General features: G+C 38.9%; 1 protein-coding gene and 1 long non-coding RNA gene across 5 annotated transcripts in view; both read left to right on the top strand.

Moving 5' to 3' along the window:
* Positions 1 to 18,061, top strand: part of PLEKHA8 (pleckstrin homology domain containing A8) — a 96,681-nt gene that overhangs the window by 36,795 nt on the left and 41,825 nt on the right. The window contains exons 13-14 of one of the 4 annotated variants that reach the window (XM_032286893.1): positions 8,049 to 8,110; positions 11,998 to 14,053. The exons of 2 other annotated variants lie outside the window; for them this stretch is intronic. In XM_032286893.1, the coding sequence (XP_032142784.1) occupies positions 8,049 to 8,110; positions 11,998 to 12,195 (260 nt within the window). In that variant the 3' untranslated portion in view covers positions 12,196 to 14,053. Of the gene's footprint in view, positions 1 to 8,048; positions 8,111 to 9,619; positions 9,792 to 11,997; positions 14,054 to 18,061 lie in introns of those variants that run through there. One more of the 4 variants, XM_032286894.1, reaches the window with a different exon arrangement.
* Positions 805 to 7,565, top strand: LOC116557414. The gene is made up of 2 exons (XR_004271509.1): positions 805 to 5,368; positions 5,682 to 7,565. It is a non-coding gene; the product is annotated as an uncharacterized LOC116557414 (long non-coding RNA).

Below are 18,061 nucleotides of genomic sequence, written 5' to 3'. Positions count from 1 at the left end.
CATTGCATATTTCACATCAAAAAGAGGTTTTGGAAAGCATCCTTGCAAGTAGAAGGAAGAAAAGTTGCTCTGGTATTTCATGCACCATTGTATTAAATGTTATATGCTCTGTGCTCATTGGGATAGCATATTGCCACATATCTCACCTCAGAATGATTCCATAAATGTCAAGTAAAAATGAACCCAACCAAGATCTTTTTCTGGCACAGAATAGAAAAAAATTTAAAAGGATGCTCAGTCATGTACTTAATATGAAAGGCTTTCATAGACAAGGAGAGATAAGTGAGATTAAGTCAGAACTCATAATCAGATAGATATTTAACATCAAATCATAACTTGGCCATTCTAAAAATCCTATGGAGCGTGAATTGTAATAGTCTTTGCAGAACCATTCGCAGCATATGCCTCCATTGGCAGGACTGGCTGGCAGCACAAGTGTTAGTCTTAACAGTGACTGAAATTAACACAGGGCATCTCTGGGTGCTTGTTTCACCTCTTTCCACCGCTTATTGTCCATACAACTCATTTTGCCTTCAGCTTAGTCACTATAAAGAATTCAGAGGTCACTTTCCTAGTAGGTCCATTTTAAAAAATGCACGCCAAAGTGCTATAATCCCAGCGCTTTGGGAGGCCAAGGTAGGCAGATCACTTGAGCTCACAAGTTTGAGACCAGCCTGGGCAACATGGTGAAACCCCATCTCTTCAAAACATACAAAAATTAGCCATGTGTGGTGGCATAAACCTGTAACCTAGCTACTTGGGGGCCTGAGGTGGGAGGATCACTTGTACCAGGGACATTGAGGCTGCAGTGAACCATGTTTGCACCACTGCACTCCAGCCTGGGTGACAAAGCAAGACCCTGTCTCAAAAAAGAAAATTATAAATAATTCAGGCATTTAACAAATATCTACCACTTGATCTAACAAAAAAATAGTTCAATACAAGTTAAGTGCCCACGTGTCACCCCTTAATCCCATGACTCCTATTGTTTTCCAGATATCATTATTCTGAATTTGCTGTTGTTCATTATGCAATGCATGTTTTATACTTTTATTATATATTTATGTGTCCATAAGCAGCATCTAGTATTGGACTACATGTTTTAAACTTGTATATATGGTATCATATTGTGCACATTCTTCCTTCTTCACTCAGTGTTTTCAGATTTTAGCCATCGTTGATGCTTGTAGTCCTGGATCATTCATTTTCCTTGTTGTTTGGCATTTCATTGTATGAATAGACTACAGTTTAGAAAAACTAATATGCTGTTGATGGACACAGTTGATTACAGATTTTCACCATTAAAAGCAACTCTAAAATATCCATGTTCCTTTCACATATGTTCTCTATCATATGGAAAATTATGATGTCCACACAGCACACGAGAAAAAGGAGGAGGCTTCTCACAGCTAAGGGTGACTGGGCCAGGGGCTCTGGCTGTCTATAGACTGGTAATTCATTGGGTCTTAAGGCTTGAAAAGCTGTGCTGCCAGAACAGTGATTCTCAAACTCTAGCCTGTATTAGCCTCACCTGGAATGTTGCTTGAAACACAGATTGCTCTGTAGGTCTGACGTGAAACAGACTTTGCATTTCTAACAAGTTCCCAGGTGATGCTGAGGCTGCTGGTTTGGGGACTATACTGGGAACTGCTGCTGTAGTACATAATACAATGGCTGAACCACATGACCAGATCCTGCCAAATTGTTGTCCAAAGTCTGTAATTATCAGCAGAGTAGTGAGAGTTCCCAATACTCCACATTCTTTTTAGCACCTGTCATTGTCAGCCTTTTAAATTTATGCCTGCTGGCTATAAAATGATAGAATATTGCCAGAATTTTTGTTCTTAGATTACTAGTAAGGTTGAGCAGCTTTTCCTGTCTTCATTGGCAATTTTCCTTCTCAGTGAGTTGCCTGTTATGTACTTTGACCACTTTTCTCCTAGGTTTTCTTTATCAATTCCCAGGAGTTCTTTATATTTCCTGGGTATTAATCTTTTTCAGTTATGCGTTAAAATGTCTTCTGTCAGTCTGTGGCTTGCCTTTGCTCTTTATTTATGGTATATTTTAGTATACAGAAGTTTCAGTTTTTATGTAATCAAACATGTCATTCTTTCTTTATGGCTTGTACTTTTTATATCTTGTTTAAGGAATCCCTTTCTCCCTTGAGGTCACAAAGATGTTTTCTGATATTTTCTTCTCAAACATTTTCATCTCAAACTTTTGTAGGTTTGCTTTTCATATTTATGTCTTTAATCTTCCTGGAAGTTGTGAATGGTGTAAGATAGGGACATAATTTTATCATTTCCAATTAGAAAGCCAGTTGGTCTTAGCAGCATTTATTAGATCACCCATTCTTTCCCCCACTTGTATGTAATACTGACTTGAGAGAGAGAGATCTGTTTTAGATTCCATATTCTGGGCCATTGTTCTTTTGCCCACCTAGGCTTTAAAAAGACATGAATTACAGGATGAAGGTTCTTACTATTGTAAGTGAGTTACTGGACTGTTCTCCCTAGAAGTCATAGAACTTTAGGGCAAGCACATTTCCTCAGTGCCTGTTTCCCACCAGCCTCCTGCTAAACTTGACTATCTGCTTTCAAATCTCCTAGTTCCCAATTCTTGCCTCAGAACTGTCTAGTTGAGCACATTTGCAGAGCTATGATTGTCATTTCCTTAGCCCAGTGAGTAATTCTGCCCTTCCTGGCTTTGATTAACTACTTCCCAGTCTTTCTCTTAAGACTTAGATTGGCATTTCTCTCATCTTCTCTACAAGCCGAAATAACTTTACCAATTATAGGTGTACAGTAGAAAAACACTTTCCTATACATAGTTCCTGGACAGAATGGTCCTCCACCAACAGTAATGGAAGGGTTGTTCTCTCAGTTACTATAAAGGGTTTAGGCATAATGTCTAAATACGTAATAGCAAGTTTCTGAGTTATAGTAAATGAATGAGATCTGTGCTGTTTCCATAACGAGAATAAGGTGCCAATTCTTTCAGAAAAACAATTGGAAAAGGCATATTTTTCACTCTTATTACATTGTTTACAAAGAGTAAACACCAGGTTTTTGACAGAATGGTGTGATGCAACAAGAGTGCCCCCAGATCTCATTGATTTTAACTTTGTGACCTTGGGCAAGTGACTGCCTTTCTGGGTCTTCCATATCTTCATTTCTAAAAGGAAGAGAATTGAGCAAGGTGACTGTCAAGAATTCCTACTTGGAAATTTTGACTCAGTCTCTGGGGAACTGACACATCTCAGAGAACTGGGAGAAAGGTATCATTTATGTCTTTCAGAGGCCAAAAATACTCCCAGATTATAGAACATGCATTATGATAATGAATGGGTATTACAGTGAAGATTAATGTATTTCATTATCTAATCTTCGCTAGGTAACCAAAATAGGTCAGGCTTAGACTTTATCTTATTTTAATGCAGTCACTCTCACATGGCAGGGATATTTGCAGCCCCAGAAGTCAGCTAAGGACTTTGGAAAGTCTTTTTTTTTTTTTTTTTAATGACTTTTATTTCATTTGTTGGTTTTAAATTGCAGCAGTGGTCTCCTCAGTCAAGACCCAGCCCAAATTCTTTTGACACTGCCTTATCCCATTAGATCATCTGGCCCACATTTTGCCCGGTGAAACTCTCCTCTGGCAAGGTATAAGCACAACTAGGAATAACTGCTTTGTCTACTAGAGCCAGGTGGGAAGACACAGATGTACTGCTGTACAAACAGTCTCCCATCCTTCAGCCAGGCTGCCTGTGCTTTTGGACTCACAGCATCTTTGTCTTCTTGCTGTCTTTTAGAAGAGGGCCTGGAAAAGAGTATCTATGCCTTTTTGAATGGTTAACTTGAATGGCAATATATAGGAAAAGCATAAGGTCTCTGAGGTTGGTATAGCACCGGATCCAGAGCTCTTTTAAACAAGCAGTCTGTCCAGTCAGGTGGACCTTGGAGCTGGAGGCTTAGATACCAGGACAGCTGTATTTGATCCAGACTGTTAAGAAGTATGAACTTCATCTTGTTACTTCCCTACTACGATTCTGAATCAGAATGATCATGACTTTGCTAACAGAAGAAGAGAAAATATTGTCTTAGTTTTTTTCCCCTGTAATATTCTCTGTACAGGGGAAAAAAACTAAGAGAATATTTTCCCAGAATGTCCACTGTGGTTACCTCTGGAAGAAGGGATTATAGATTTCTTTACTTCTTCTTTTTAAAATATTTTTTTTTATTTTCAACAACAGACATGAATCGTGAAACTCAAAAAAAGCAATGAATGTTATACTTTCCAAAACTTCCACTATGCCTCAGGTGGACGATCAGAATCTTTGACCTGATGGATAAAGGTGTTCACAATTTGGCCCCAACCCAGTCCTCAAGCTCTAGTGTTCTTCAGATCCAGTGAATTTTGCTCACCACTGCCCAGCGTGCGATGACCTCTCACAACGCTGTGGTACTTGCTGTCTGCAGCACCATCTACCACACTTCTCTCTACCCTACCCAGCTTCAGGCTTCCTTCTGAGAATTCTTTGTGTCCACACACCTCCCCTCTATCCCAGGCTGGATTAATTTCTCCCTTCTTTCTGTTCCTGTAGCACTGCATACAGATATCTACTCTAGCAGTTATTGACTTATATAATAACGATTGTTAAATGACTGGCTATTTTATAAGCCGTCAACTTCTTGAGGACAGGGAATTTACTGAATTTAAATCACCTAAGCGTACTACTGTGCGGTAGACTCAGCCTGGATTCTTGTTGAATGGAGCAGGTGTTCATGGTAGATATCCACCAGCAGATTCTAATAGTATTTCTTTATTTATAATGGCATTTAATGCCTTGCCTGGAATACTGTCACAAGAAAGAAAGTATAACTTACCCCTGAGGTAACTCACCTCAGGATGTTTTCTGTGGATCTGTACACCTTGCTAGCCCAGATGGCTGCTCACATGGTTGAACATTTGGTTGTGTTGCTGGTTTTTATCAGAGGCTGTACCTAGTATTCTCTCCCATCTGTACAACACACTTTGTGAGTCAGCAGCCCCTTTCTTCACATTTCACAAGATATCCTCACTAAGGTCTTATATGCCATCTGAAATTTCCCTGATGCCATATATCTTCTTACAGAAAATCACCTAGGTTTTGTTTGGTCTACTTGAAGACATGTATCTTTGACCAGGCCCTAGTTTACGCAGACTGTTCTCCTAAGAAAAAAGTTAAATTTACTTTTGGGTTCTAAGTGTTGTACCCAAGCAAGTTAAGGAATGTGCCACACTTTGAGATTGAATTATGAGTCCTTTATTATGCCTGTGACCAAGAGGCGGCTAATGCCCAGAATTTTCTTGGCACCTAAGAAAATGTTAGGTGGTCTTTTTTTTTTTTTTTTTTTTTTTTGAGACAGAGTTTCGCTCTTGTTACCCAGGCTGGAGTGCAATGGCGTGATCTCGGCTCACCACAACCTCCGTCTCCTGGGTTCAAGCAATTCTCCTGCCTCAGCCTCCCAAGTAGCTGGGACTACAGGCGTGCGCCACCATGCCCAGCTAATTTTTGTATTTTTAGTAGAGACGGGGTTTCACCATGTTGACCAGGATGGTCTCGATCTCTTGACCTTGTCATCCACCCTTCTCAGACTGCCAAAGTGCTGGGATTATAGGCGTGAGCCACCACGCTTGGCTAGGTGGTCTTTTATACCCTAGTTTTAAAAGGGAGGGGGAACCTAGCTGAAGCAAATTTTTTACAGAAGAAGAGTAGGCAAAAAGTTAAAAGATAACCTAGTACATGAGAAATAAAACAGTGCCAGGTGAAAGGGGTAAGGCTGTTATAAAAGACATACAACTTATAGATAATGGGGGCTCTGGGCACTTGACAGTACCTGCATTCCCAGGCTCTGCTGGGAATCCACTTAACTCTGCTTGGAAACCACTTAACTCGGCCTTTTATTAGCAAATGCATTCCTGGATGTGCCCAGTGTTAGCCTGCCCCAGCTACATACTACAGCTGCATACTTAATGGTGGGAAAATAACTAAAATGAAGAAGCTAAGATGGAGTCTGTCTGGCTCAAGAAGCTAACCTGAAGCCTGAACAGCTCTTAGTTTATGCAGACTGTTCTCCTAAGAAAAAAGTTAAATTTAATCTTGGGTTCTAGGAGTCTTCTCCATACTTGAATGTATTAGTTATTACTGCTTCTGCTTTAGCTTTAGCGCACTGGATGCCGGCATTCCAATGTGTTCCTAAGCTTCAGAGAGCCAGGGGAATCTGTTGTTACATTTCACATGTGCAGTCTTTTATATAAAATTATTGCAATATATATTGAGTATATTCTTTCATATAATATGCATTTTGTGCAGATTTGAATACATAAAATTGAAATAGTAGGATATACTAAAAGTATTAATAAAGCTTCACTCCAGTTTTTAAAACAAAGTTGACTAGAATGACATAATTTCAAAGCTGGAAGTCTTGAGTTGATTGTAAACTGTGTTGAATCTGCAGTCACATGGCAGTGCCATTTTGGCCAGTAAAACGCAGATAATACCTGACTTCCTTTGGCAGTGTCCTGTGTACCACATTGCTTTTCACTGCATAGGAACTTGTACTTGTGGCTTTAGTGTCTATTTACCTGCTCTTGTTAGAATTGAAAATATTTTTGTAGCCTTAGAATGTCACCTAAGCATCCATAAAATGGTGGTGGTACTTGTGCTAGTGCTGCAACTAGCACATGAAAATAAATATTACTGGAAAAGAATTTAGATGTGGAGAAACATGAAGAAGGTCAAATAGCCCCCATGGTACACTGTGCTGTTAATTTAGGAATGAGTGCTCTGTAGCTAATGGAGATGATGCTTAGGAAATAAAGTGGAACATTGAAATAAAAATGCACCATGGTGATGTAGATCTGTGCCTCCTGAGAATGCATTTATTCCTGTGAAGAAATCCGTTTTGAATTTTGCATATATTGAATTATTCAAAGTTTATGCATCCATCTGGCTCTTGGGATTTTTTTCATAATTAAAATTATTATATGCCAGTTTCAAAATCTCCTTTTAAAATACATTGGGACAAACAAAAAATAAAAATAAAAAAACACATTGGGATAAAAATTATAGGTTATTATTAAAGTATAAAACATGAATGACTTTCATTAATATAGTCTCACCGATTGCTTTAGCTTAATAACTTCAAGACATTTTTTTCTTAAATATTTTTGAAGGGTTCTAGCTTTTAATACTGTATATCCAAGGTCATAGGGCCATTTAGGACAAACATTTGGCATCCCAGAATAGAATGTTAAAATTGGAAAGAACCTTAGAGATCATTTTACAAAGGAAGAAACAGATGGTTAGAGAGGGCAGCTGAGGGATTGGCTCAGGGTCACACAACATTTCAAAGTATTTCTAATTCTATTGTCTTAATTTTTCAGTATCCTTTCCTCCTCCTCTGTGTCTTTATATGTATTGACCTTTTCCCACCATGATAATAAGCTGAAGTTCAGATATATTTTATGACCCAGGGTAAGAGTGGAAGTATCTGTGTTTCTTTAAAAAAAAAAAAAAAAAAAAATCCATGTGGGCTTTTTTCCTGCTTTAAATTTTTGGGGTTGAAAATCCGTTTGAACGGATTATGTACATATTTGTATAATGTACATAATAGTATCGCGCTATTATGTACATTATACAAATATGGCCAAGCACGGTGGCACGCACTTGTAATCCCAGGGCTTTGGGAGGGCAAGATGGAAGGATTGCCTAAGCCCAGGAGTTCCAGAACAGCTTGGGCAACATAGCGAGACTTCATCTCTACAAAAAATTAAAAATCAATTAGCTGGGCATGGTCACCCACACCTGTAGTCCTAGCTACTCGAGGAGCTGAGGAGGATCACTTGAGCACAGGAGTTCAAGGCTGCAACTATTACCACATCACTGCACTCTAGCCTAGGTGCCAGAGCAAGACCCTGTCTCTTAAAAAACAAAAAAAGTACATTATACAAATAGCACATCAGATTCTGATGAAAGTGTTCCTCATGGAGTGTTTCTTCTTTTCAAGATAACGCATATGGTAAAACATTGCGGCAACACCATGGCTGGGTAGTACGAGGGGTTTTTGCGGTAAGTGATCCTCTGTCTCTTAATATTAACTGTATTGGGTGTGCCAGTGGCTAGGGCTAGAAATCTCTTCTTATCCAGTTATTTATCTAGTCATTATTGCCAGAAACAAGGGTGTGTGTGTGTGTTTCTGTTTGCTTTGTTTTTGAGAATAAGAACAAAATGTTATTTATTTATTTACGTTTATAGGCCTTTGGTGTGTGAAAATGTCAGCAATAAAAAGTGTCTAAAATAGCAAAGACTGTAAAAGAAATATGAATAAGAGATTTGATGCTTTACCCTAGCGAATTCTAATTACCCCAGCCTATTCTAATGACCTTGGGAAGATTTGCCTCCTAAGTGGTTGCTTTTCTGGTAAGGTAGTAAAAAGCTTAAGTATCCTAGCAGAAGTAGGTAGGACGCAGCTATCCTACATACCTGTCATTAAAGGAAAATAATCATTCAGGTGATGAAGTCAACCTTATAGCTCCCTCTGCTGCCCATTGTATTCAATACTTTTCATTCTTAGGTCTTAGTTGATTTTTTTCCCCCCAATTGAATTTTGTCTTTGAATTTTAACTGTATTGGGTGTGCCAGTGTCTAGGGCTAGAAATCTCTTCTTAGCCAGTTATTTTCATTGTGAAGGTGTTTGTATTCATGTGTTTTGGCTGCGATTACCCACCACCCACTTCTTCGCAGCATGTTTAGGAAGAACACAAACCTGAGACTCTTAGTCTCCTGGGGAAATTACTTAGCCTGCTTTATAAAACAGCAGTAGTAGTTGGCTCCTTTATGTCAGCATTAACACTCTTTGATTCTTCCCATCCAGGGAAAGGTCAGTCTTAGTCAAATCTAGTCATGAAAAGTTAATCATGCAGTTGTATACCAGAAAACCTCATAGAATGCACTCACATTCTTTGGAAGATTGGGGAATAAAGTAGCCTTGCAGATGATATTTTTTACTGATGTAAAGGATACATAGTTTGCCTAAAGAAAAAACTGTTTAGGTCATGCTTTATTAGGACGCTGGTAAAGTGGGAAGAATGTACAGTACAAGAAATCAAATACTAATGAAAATGAAATATTTTTTGAAAGCATGGAGATTAAAGCTCCATGTCCCATTCACTGTTCACTGGGATAGGTGCTTGACCAAATGGAGCTACAAACTGTTTACCTTTACCTTCAATATACCTTTTATAATCATAATAGCTACCATGTAGCTATTGGACACCTGTTGTGTACCAGGCACTCTAACAGTAGAAAAAAATGTACTTTTAGCTTGTAGTATAATTTTATATCCCCCCAACTGAATAGATTCTATCGTGATCATTTTTAAATGCCATAAAAGAGTCTGAAAAAAACACTTTTAGTGACTGTATAATATTTTCCTAGTATGGAGATGTCATAATTTATTTGCTTAGTCCTCTGTATGAGAGACTTAAACTGCTCTAAGTTTAGAATAAAACAGGTTAGAAATAAAACAGCATCTGTTTACATGCATTTTTGACTAAAACTCTTATTTCCTCAAAATAGGTTCCTAGAAGTAGAACTGCTGTGTTGAATACCAAGAACTACAACCACAGTTTACAATTTTGAGCACTTAAGATGTACAAGATGTTCTTTTAAGTGCTTGACATATATAAATTTCTCAGTCTCATAACCCTGAGATAAATTCCATTATTTTCCCTGCTTATAGACAGAGAAACATGAGACACAAAGCAATGAAGTTATATACCCAAGGTTGTACAGTAAAAACATCTTGAAGGCTTTAAATATTATTGCCAATAATTTTTAAAGGTGCTGGTTTTCAAGAAAATAAATTATGTGATGCATTTGGGAACAGCCGTATCAATCGAAGAGTTAAGTCTATAGCTATATTGGCTCATTCACCCTCTCTTCTATTACTCTCCAAGTCATCCCTACTTTGGAAGGTTTATGAGTTTTCTAACATGCTAACTTGAAGAGCCAAATTCATGTTAACTAATCTCAGTTGCTGAGGGAGACATTGTTTACCTCCAAGGAATTTGACTCATTTATCAGTCAAATAGTGACCTTTTGATCTTCCAGCAGTTATACTCAGTATACTGAGCTGATACCCATTTCAAGCAACATGGCTGCCTCCATCTTGGTCACTAAATAGCCTTCATTTGACCTTTTTGGTTTCTCTTCAGTCAGACTAGACAGTTGAACTCAATATTGATTCTCCCTCTTTTTTATCTAGCGTGCTGATGGCTGAGTATAGAATTCTAGGTAAATAAATTCCCTCCAAATTTTGAAGGCGTTCCTCTATTGTCCTCCAGCTTCCACTGTTACTATTGTAAAATCTGGTATCATAGGAATGATGAATAAATTAGAATAAAACAGGTTAGAAATAAAACAGTATCTGTTTATATGCATTTTTAACTAAAACTCTTATTTCCTCAAAATAGGTTCCTAGAAGTAGAACTGCTGTGTCAAATACCAAGAGCTATAACCACAGCTTACAGTTTTGAGCACTTGACATGAACTAGATGTTATTTTAAGTGCTTGACATGTAGATTACATATAATCTGTTCCTTGTCGCCTTCGAGTTGTTTTAGAATGTTTACTTTATCCCACATTCTGAAATTTCATGATTTGCCCTTTAGGTCTTTATCATTCATTATGCTGAGCACTTGGTTAGGTCTTTAAATCTGGAGACTCCTATCCTCCAGTTCTGGGAGATTTTCTTGAATTATGTTTTTGGATAACTGCCTTCTCTTCATTTTCAGTTTTCCCATTCCCTTGTACTTTTACCATTATCTAAGTATTTATCATGTGCCAGGTAGTGGGCTAAACACTTCCTACATATCCCATTAATTCTTAAAATAAGGAAAGTTGTATTAGTTAAGGAAACTTGAGATTCTAGGAAGTTAAGCACTTTGCATAAATTCCTCACTCTAGTATGTGAAAGAGATTCAAGTCCAGGTCTGCTTTATCTAAGTCTGTGCTTTAGCCACTGTATGATAATGCGAGTTACTCTCTTACTGCAAAAATGGGGAGGGTTTATTCTCAAAGACTTTCAAGATATAAGGCAGATCAGAAAAGCACCTGTGGAGTGATAATTCAAGATTCTCCAAAAAGCCTCTGCTGAGATCTAGTGAATGCCAGAAAACAGATTTTAGCAAGCTTAGGAAATACTGGCCCGCAAAGGAAGAGAAGGATAAGGAGCCTAGAAAATCTGTTAGGGAAGTGGCATAGTATGGTGGTGTGGTTGAAACACACAGAGATGATCCAAGTTCAGATCCTAGCCCTGGCACTCATTAGCTATATGACGTTTATATATAAAATAGAGGTAAAAACTATACAGGGGTCTTATAAAGATTAACTAGAATAAACTGTGTTAAATCATCTGCGCACAAGCAGACAACAAATGTTAGCTTCCCTTCCTTTCTAGCAAGTATTCAAGAGCACAAAGGAAATATTGTTCATATAGGGGGCAAATAGAAGATATGCAAAGAAATGTATATGGAGTTGAAATACAAATAAGAGAATGAGGTGCCCTGGAAGACTGGCCGTGTGGGAATAAATACCATGATGGCAACATGCATATAGATTCTGAGGATTTGAGGGCAATAGTCTGAATCACACTGTGGATCCGAAGAGACCTTTTCTCAAACTCTTTCTCTCTGCATTCCCTGATGTGGTAGCATTATTTATCTTGAAGGTGGCCCAAGTACATACTTGTTTTTTTGAGCCTTTAAGTTATTTGAATTGGTCCTTAAAACATAATTTTAGAGAGTCCACAAATTAGAAGGGTAGTCATATTTCTTTACTCTTGCTCTTCTCAGCTGTTTGTATGTGTGAAAGTGTGGGGTGCATGTGCACATGCATAAAAATATGTGTGTGAGAGACAGACCTGATGCAGATATTCATGGGTGATTCTTTTGCAGTTAGCTTTAAGGGCAGCTCCATCCTATGAAGATTTTGTGGCCGCGTTAACCATAAAGGAAGGTGACCACCAGAAAGAAGCTTTCAGTATTGGGATGCAGAGGGACCTCAGCCTTTACCTCCCTGCCATGGAGAAGCAGCTGGCCATACTGGACACTTTATATGAGGTCCACGGGCTGGAGTCTGATGAGGTGGTATGATGGCTGCTGGGCAGCACCTCCTAACTTCAGGGAATAAAGTGCTAAAGTGTTGTGTTGCCCTACTTAATTTCCAGCAACAGCCTCAGCCCTCTCCAACCCCTTCACTTGGGGGGATGGACAGGAGGAGGCAAAACCCAGTGCTTTTATATATAATTTTTAAAATGCATATGTGTTTTGTGTATTTAAAGATCAAGGTGCTATATATTTCAGTTCAGCAGGCCTACTGGATACCAAATGATAAGCTGTTATAGACTTGAACAGCAAGTTATAAGAGCAGATTTAACAAATGAATTTGCTGTTACTGTGTATTGTTTTTAGGTTTTAGTTTTAATGAACCCAAACCCAAGCTGAAAATCAGCAGGTTTCGTATTAAGTACTATAATTTATAACCACTGTTTCAGCCAACTTAGAATTAGACTAGACACTTGGAGGTAGTATAAGCCGCTTTGTTGAAGCTGTGTGGAGTTTGCTATTCCTAGATGCTCTTCAGTGGACCTTCTTCACTGTAACTCTGTCAGTGATAAGGGCCTGTAAAGTAAAAATGTATAGAGCATTCACATGACCATGAAATTTTGGGAGGTGAAGAAGACATGGACAGGAGTCCCATCCTTGTTGAGAGGCATGAGACTGCTGCTCTGAGGTTAATGGTGTGCCCTAACCCCAAGCTGGAGGGGAGAATATGGGAGAGGTGGGACAGCTCATTTGAGATGACACCTCCCAACTACCTACCATGTACCAACACGTTCTCCATGCTTTATCTCAATGGGACATCACAAGGAATGATACTCAAAGGGATTATTACCCCACTTCAAAAGCAAGGTTTAGAAGTTGAGGGATCAGTTCACAGTCACATAGTTTATAAGTAGAAGAGCCAGGTAATTTCCAAGTGTGACCTGGACTGCCTCTGTATCAAAGTCACATGGAGTGCTTATTCAAACAGCAGGTTCCCAGGCCTTATTTTCACCTAAAGAACCAGAATCTAGGTGGCGGGCCATAGGAATCTCCATTTCAATAAACTTTACACATGATTCTTCTGCACACAGTATTGAAGAGCAACTAGATTAAATTCTAGTTTATAGAATTCCCAGTTTCCTTCAACTAAATGATACATCCTTTTTTTCAAAGAGGAGGAGGCCGCCATTTAAATAAAATAGCTAAATGGAGAGTGAGAAGTGGAGCAAGTTTACTCAGCAATATTCTAAATTGAGCCAGCACTGACACCCAGCCAGTAGGCCTTGGCATTGCATTCAGGGGCCATGGCTCTGAACCGATCAGTCTTGGTTTAATCACCAAAAGTGCAGAGTAGCCAAAATGCAGCTGTTTATCAATCTCAAAAGCTTTGGGACAGTGTCATAGTTCAAAGATGAGACTTAAGTGTTTCATAAAACAATGTTGCGTGGGCATTCTGCACAGTGTGATGCCCCAACCCTGGCCCTGGTCTCAGTAGACCATGCTGCTTCGAGTGTGCATAGGAGAGAAGCCATGGGTACCTTACCCATTAGAGGCGACTTCCTTCCAGTAACAGGAAGGGAAGTTGCAGCATAAGGTAGTTACCCAGGGTAGCAGGTCCTTTGAGAGGCTTGGTTGAGTTGAGCATCATCTCTAGATGATGCTCTTCCTACTGCGGATCTCTAGGATGGAGAGAATTCTCTCTTGAGTCAAAAAGTTTATGTAGGGAGGGGTATTGGTTTTGCCTTTTGTCTGTCTTTAAACAAATGAACATTTCTTTAGCTCAAATTAATTAGGCATTTTGCCCACGTAAAGACTTCTGGAAAACACTTAAACTTCAAAAATCAACATCACATGTTTTAAGGCTAGGGAGAAGGGGGGTATTAAAATGATGTTCATTATTTATTTCGTATTTTGCCAAGGTGTGTGTGTATTATTTCCCTACCACTCTCATGAGCAGTGAATATGGATCTCCTTTTCTGATTGGTATGAATATGATGGCAGGACTCAGGGATAGTCCCTGCCCTTGACATAGCCTCCTAAAAGGGAAAAAGAAAAAGCAGCCAATTTTTGCTTGTATTTTGAATGAGGATGTTTTAGGCATTGTGTCCATAGAGGGGATGCTACCAGGTGGTTGTTAGACCTGTGCAGCATGATCATTCTAAACAGCTGCTGGTTCTCCTTGTCACCTCAGGTGAACTCTGTGGTCTCTTGGAGAGGTAGCACTCTTAAAATACCTCAGGTTTGCCACTGAGGCTGCAAATACACTCAAAAGGAAAGCTGCTCAGCATGGCCATTTTGCACACCATGCACGTGCCTAGGTGTGCATGACTCAATTTGCTGGGAACGAGGGGTTTCATATTCTCTGGGATCATTGAGAACCCAGATCAGACAGAAAAGCTTGAGTAAGTTACATTTTCCAGTTACCCTTTTTCACATCTGTAGAAAGAGGGTGATTTTTTTTAAATAGGTGTTTTCCCTACTGGAGCATATTAAGTTTGCCTAAGATATATAAAAGTTTGCTTAAGGAACTGAGGATCTTTAAATAAAATTATCTAGAAATTGAACCTAATACTAAACAATAAATTCAGCTTAACCTGAACCTTGGCATAGTCAGAGCTTCCTCCTACATCTACAGTATTTGCTTCTCTGTTTTAGTTAAAGTCATAATTTGTGCTGATGTGTAGTCACTTTCCAAGAAGGGGGCAATGAGAAAAGATACTTAAAGCTTTCTCTCCGTAGCCTTTCAAGACTGCTGGGACACCTAAGTTTGCTTTCAACATTACTGTGACAGGAGGTGTGAGAAAACTAGTATTTTGTTGGCAGAGTAATCACCCTGCTCTCACTGCTCAAAGCATTTTTAGGATTATTTTTCTAGCGTAACCTTTAGAGAGAACCGGAAGAAAAAGGAAATTGGTTTACTCGGTATTATTAAACATGAATAAGTAACATTAGGCTAACCCCTTATGAGACATTTCCACACACACAATTTCATCATGCCTGCATTTCTCCCCACAGTTGAAGCCAGTATTTACACTTTGTAGGGATCAGGGTGTATTTGTTGAATTAAGCAAAATATTTTCAATGATGGCAAGTCTCTTGACTTTTGAAAGCAAGTCAGATTCCTTATAGTTAATGCTGGTGAAAAATGTTAAATTGGAGAGATCCGTTTTGGGAGTGAAACCAAATTATAACTAAGAGGAGGAGACGATTTTCTCACTGGCTCTTGATGTAGCTCTGAAGGGAGTTCCAGAAGAGGAGCTCTCACAGAACGTTGAGCCTGTGGGCCCAAGACATTGACTTTGAAGGGTAGTACTCATTAGGATCTATAAGTAATGGCTTGAGGCACCTTCTCGTCATTATTTGCATGTCATTTTGATTATTAAATGTCCCCCAATGTCATATTCCATGATGAGGAATTTCAGAACTCCATAGTCCAGCCTTGTTGGTTTTCTCTCTTCTTTGCTACTGAAAATTGCCAGTGGTATTGCCATCAGCACACCAAATCTACCCCCGCTTATGTTTGTTCTGCCCCATTTCTCAGGAGCAGCTTCTAGCACATATGTAGAGCATCTGGCACCAACCTAGTCCAGGGCTAGGTGCCCAGTCAGTGGGAATTCAGTTCCTTCCTCCCCAGATTGCAAGAGTTTCTTTTTTTTTTTTTTTTTTTTTGAGACGGAGTTTCGCTCTTGTTACCCAGGCTGGAGTGCAATGGCGCGATCTCGGCTCACCGCAACCTCCGCCTCCCGGGTTCAGGCAATTCTCCTGCCTCAGCCTCCTGAGTAGCTGGGATTACAGGCACGCACCACCATGCCCAGCTAATTTTTTGTATTTTTAGTAGAGACGGGGTTTCACCATGTTGACCAGGATGGTCTCGATCTCTTGACCTCGTGATCCACCCGCCTCGGCCTCCCAAAGTGCTGGGATTACAGGCTTGAGCCACCGCGACCGGCCTGCAAGAGCTTCTTAAGAAGGAGCCCATATTCCCATTTGTAGCTGAAAACAGGTGAATGACATGACATGGGGCACCTAAGAAAGATGATCTATTAGGGGAGTGCAGCTGGAAAAATCTGCATTCTTCTTCTTTTGATTATTATTGCTTTCCATATATATTAACAAAAAGTTGATGCTTTCAACTTTATATTTTCAGAAAAGTGTTTTCAATTAGAAATATGTGATAGGGACCAAATAAGTAAAGTACATTTTTCTTCACTAAATTGGAAGTGAGGGAACGAGCTGAAGTAAGAGATTTTTTTTTTTTAAGGAAACTTAGTCTGATTGTGAAAATTAAACATATGGAGAAATATCAGATAAGGCAATAGAGTTAGAGGGTAATAAGCAATAGACGATGTGAGGCATTTGGGGAACTTTCTGGAGGAAATTTTCAAGTTTTTTTTTTCCCACTAAACTACCATGTCCTACAAGAACTTGGTTATATAATGGTGCATTTCTTAATCATTGATTAAAATCAGTTGCTCTGACTTTAGTCACAGGTTTTACGACTATTCAGCTCTCCCATCCTCATGTTTCCTTTCTTTTTTTAAGATAATCTATCAACCTTTTTTAAATTTTAAAATTTTTAGATGTAGAATTTATAAGTAAAATATATTTTCAACCATTGTTCTGTCAGCTGAGCTAATGTGTTTGGTCTTAGAGGGCCTGACTTTAGATGGTCTTTGTGATCTTGTAAGGTCTCTACACAAGCTTCATGATGTATGGTACATTTGTGTTCCTATGAATTGTATATAGGATGTTTTCATTAGAAATATGTTCTACTTCTGTATGTCCCTTTGTAATCTGCAGTTGCTTACTCAGGGGTTTCATAGTAATTTCATAAAAACAATTCACTAGCTGTCTAATGATATTTTAAGACCGTTTATCTGTATTACAAGGTCATTAGTTCTTTCAACAATTCCATAAATGTACTGTTTACTAGACCTTCCCTGTAAATGTTCCCAATTCCCATCCTGTCTCAGACAGTCAACAGTCCTGTATACAGTGACCATTTGCATGATTTCTCATTGCACTGCTGCATTCAGGCACTCCAGGGCATGATTAAACAGTCATTAACAGTGCCTCTCTGGTACGGTTGATGCATGCATTGATCTTTCTCCTCTGCTGTTTTTATATAGCCTTTAATTAAAATGAAAAAAACATACCACTACTCTGTAATGCAAAAGGCTTCAAAATTCTTTGTTCCCATATTAATCAGTCCTGTTCCCGAGTGAAGAAATGTTTTCAGCTAATCTATGTGAGAATGTAAGAATAATATCCTGCTTGTTCTAAATATTTCATATATTTTAAAGTGTGGTCAGTATTTCCTCCCTGTACCTTACAAACAGAAACCACCCTGGGATGGCTGATACCCCTTACAAAGTCGATTTTACCACACAGACTCCTGTGTATGCGTGTCTATTTATAGGTGTATGTGGAGTCAGTGTTGATAGGAAGGATGCTCAAGAAGTACTTCTGTTGTTTCCCAGAAGGCTATGAGCCAGTTCCATGGCATGTTTAATGTATGATTCCCATGTATCGTGCGAATTTCACTAGAATGTCATTAAACAGCCCAACTACCTCATGTGAAATCGGCTGTGGACAATCTTTGTCAGATGAGAAATGTGTTCAGATAAATTTAATCTGGCTAATAGATTTAACAAATTAATGTCTACATAAAGAAGAAATATGATAGACCAGATGCCAAAGGCTAAAATGTACATAGATTTCCTTGGATTTTTTTAGTCATTGTTTAATTCCACTCCTAGTATTCTTATGAATGTGATTTCATAGATTTATGCACTTTGAGTATCTGTCTCATGTAGTCCTAACGTTACTTGTTCTCGTCCCTCAGCATTTTGAATGAGCATCATAATCAGAGTAGAAAGCAAGTTAAACTACAAAAGTGTCAAGTGGCTTGTTA

Source organism: Sapajus apella, unplaced genomic scaffold (assembly GCF_009761245.1).
Source record: "Sapajus apella isolate SASKATOON/1434 unplaced genomic scaffold, GSC_monkey_1.0 scaffold19, whole genome shotgun sequence".
Classification (NCBI taxonomy): Eukaryota; Metazoa; Chordata; class Mammalia; order Primates; family Cebidae; genus Sapajus; species Sapajus apella.
This window is presented reverse-complemented; position numbering and strand designations above follow the sequence as displayed.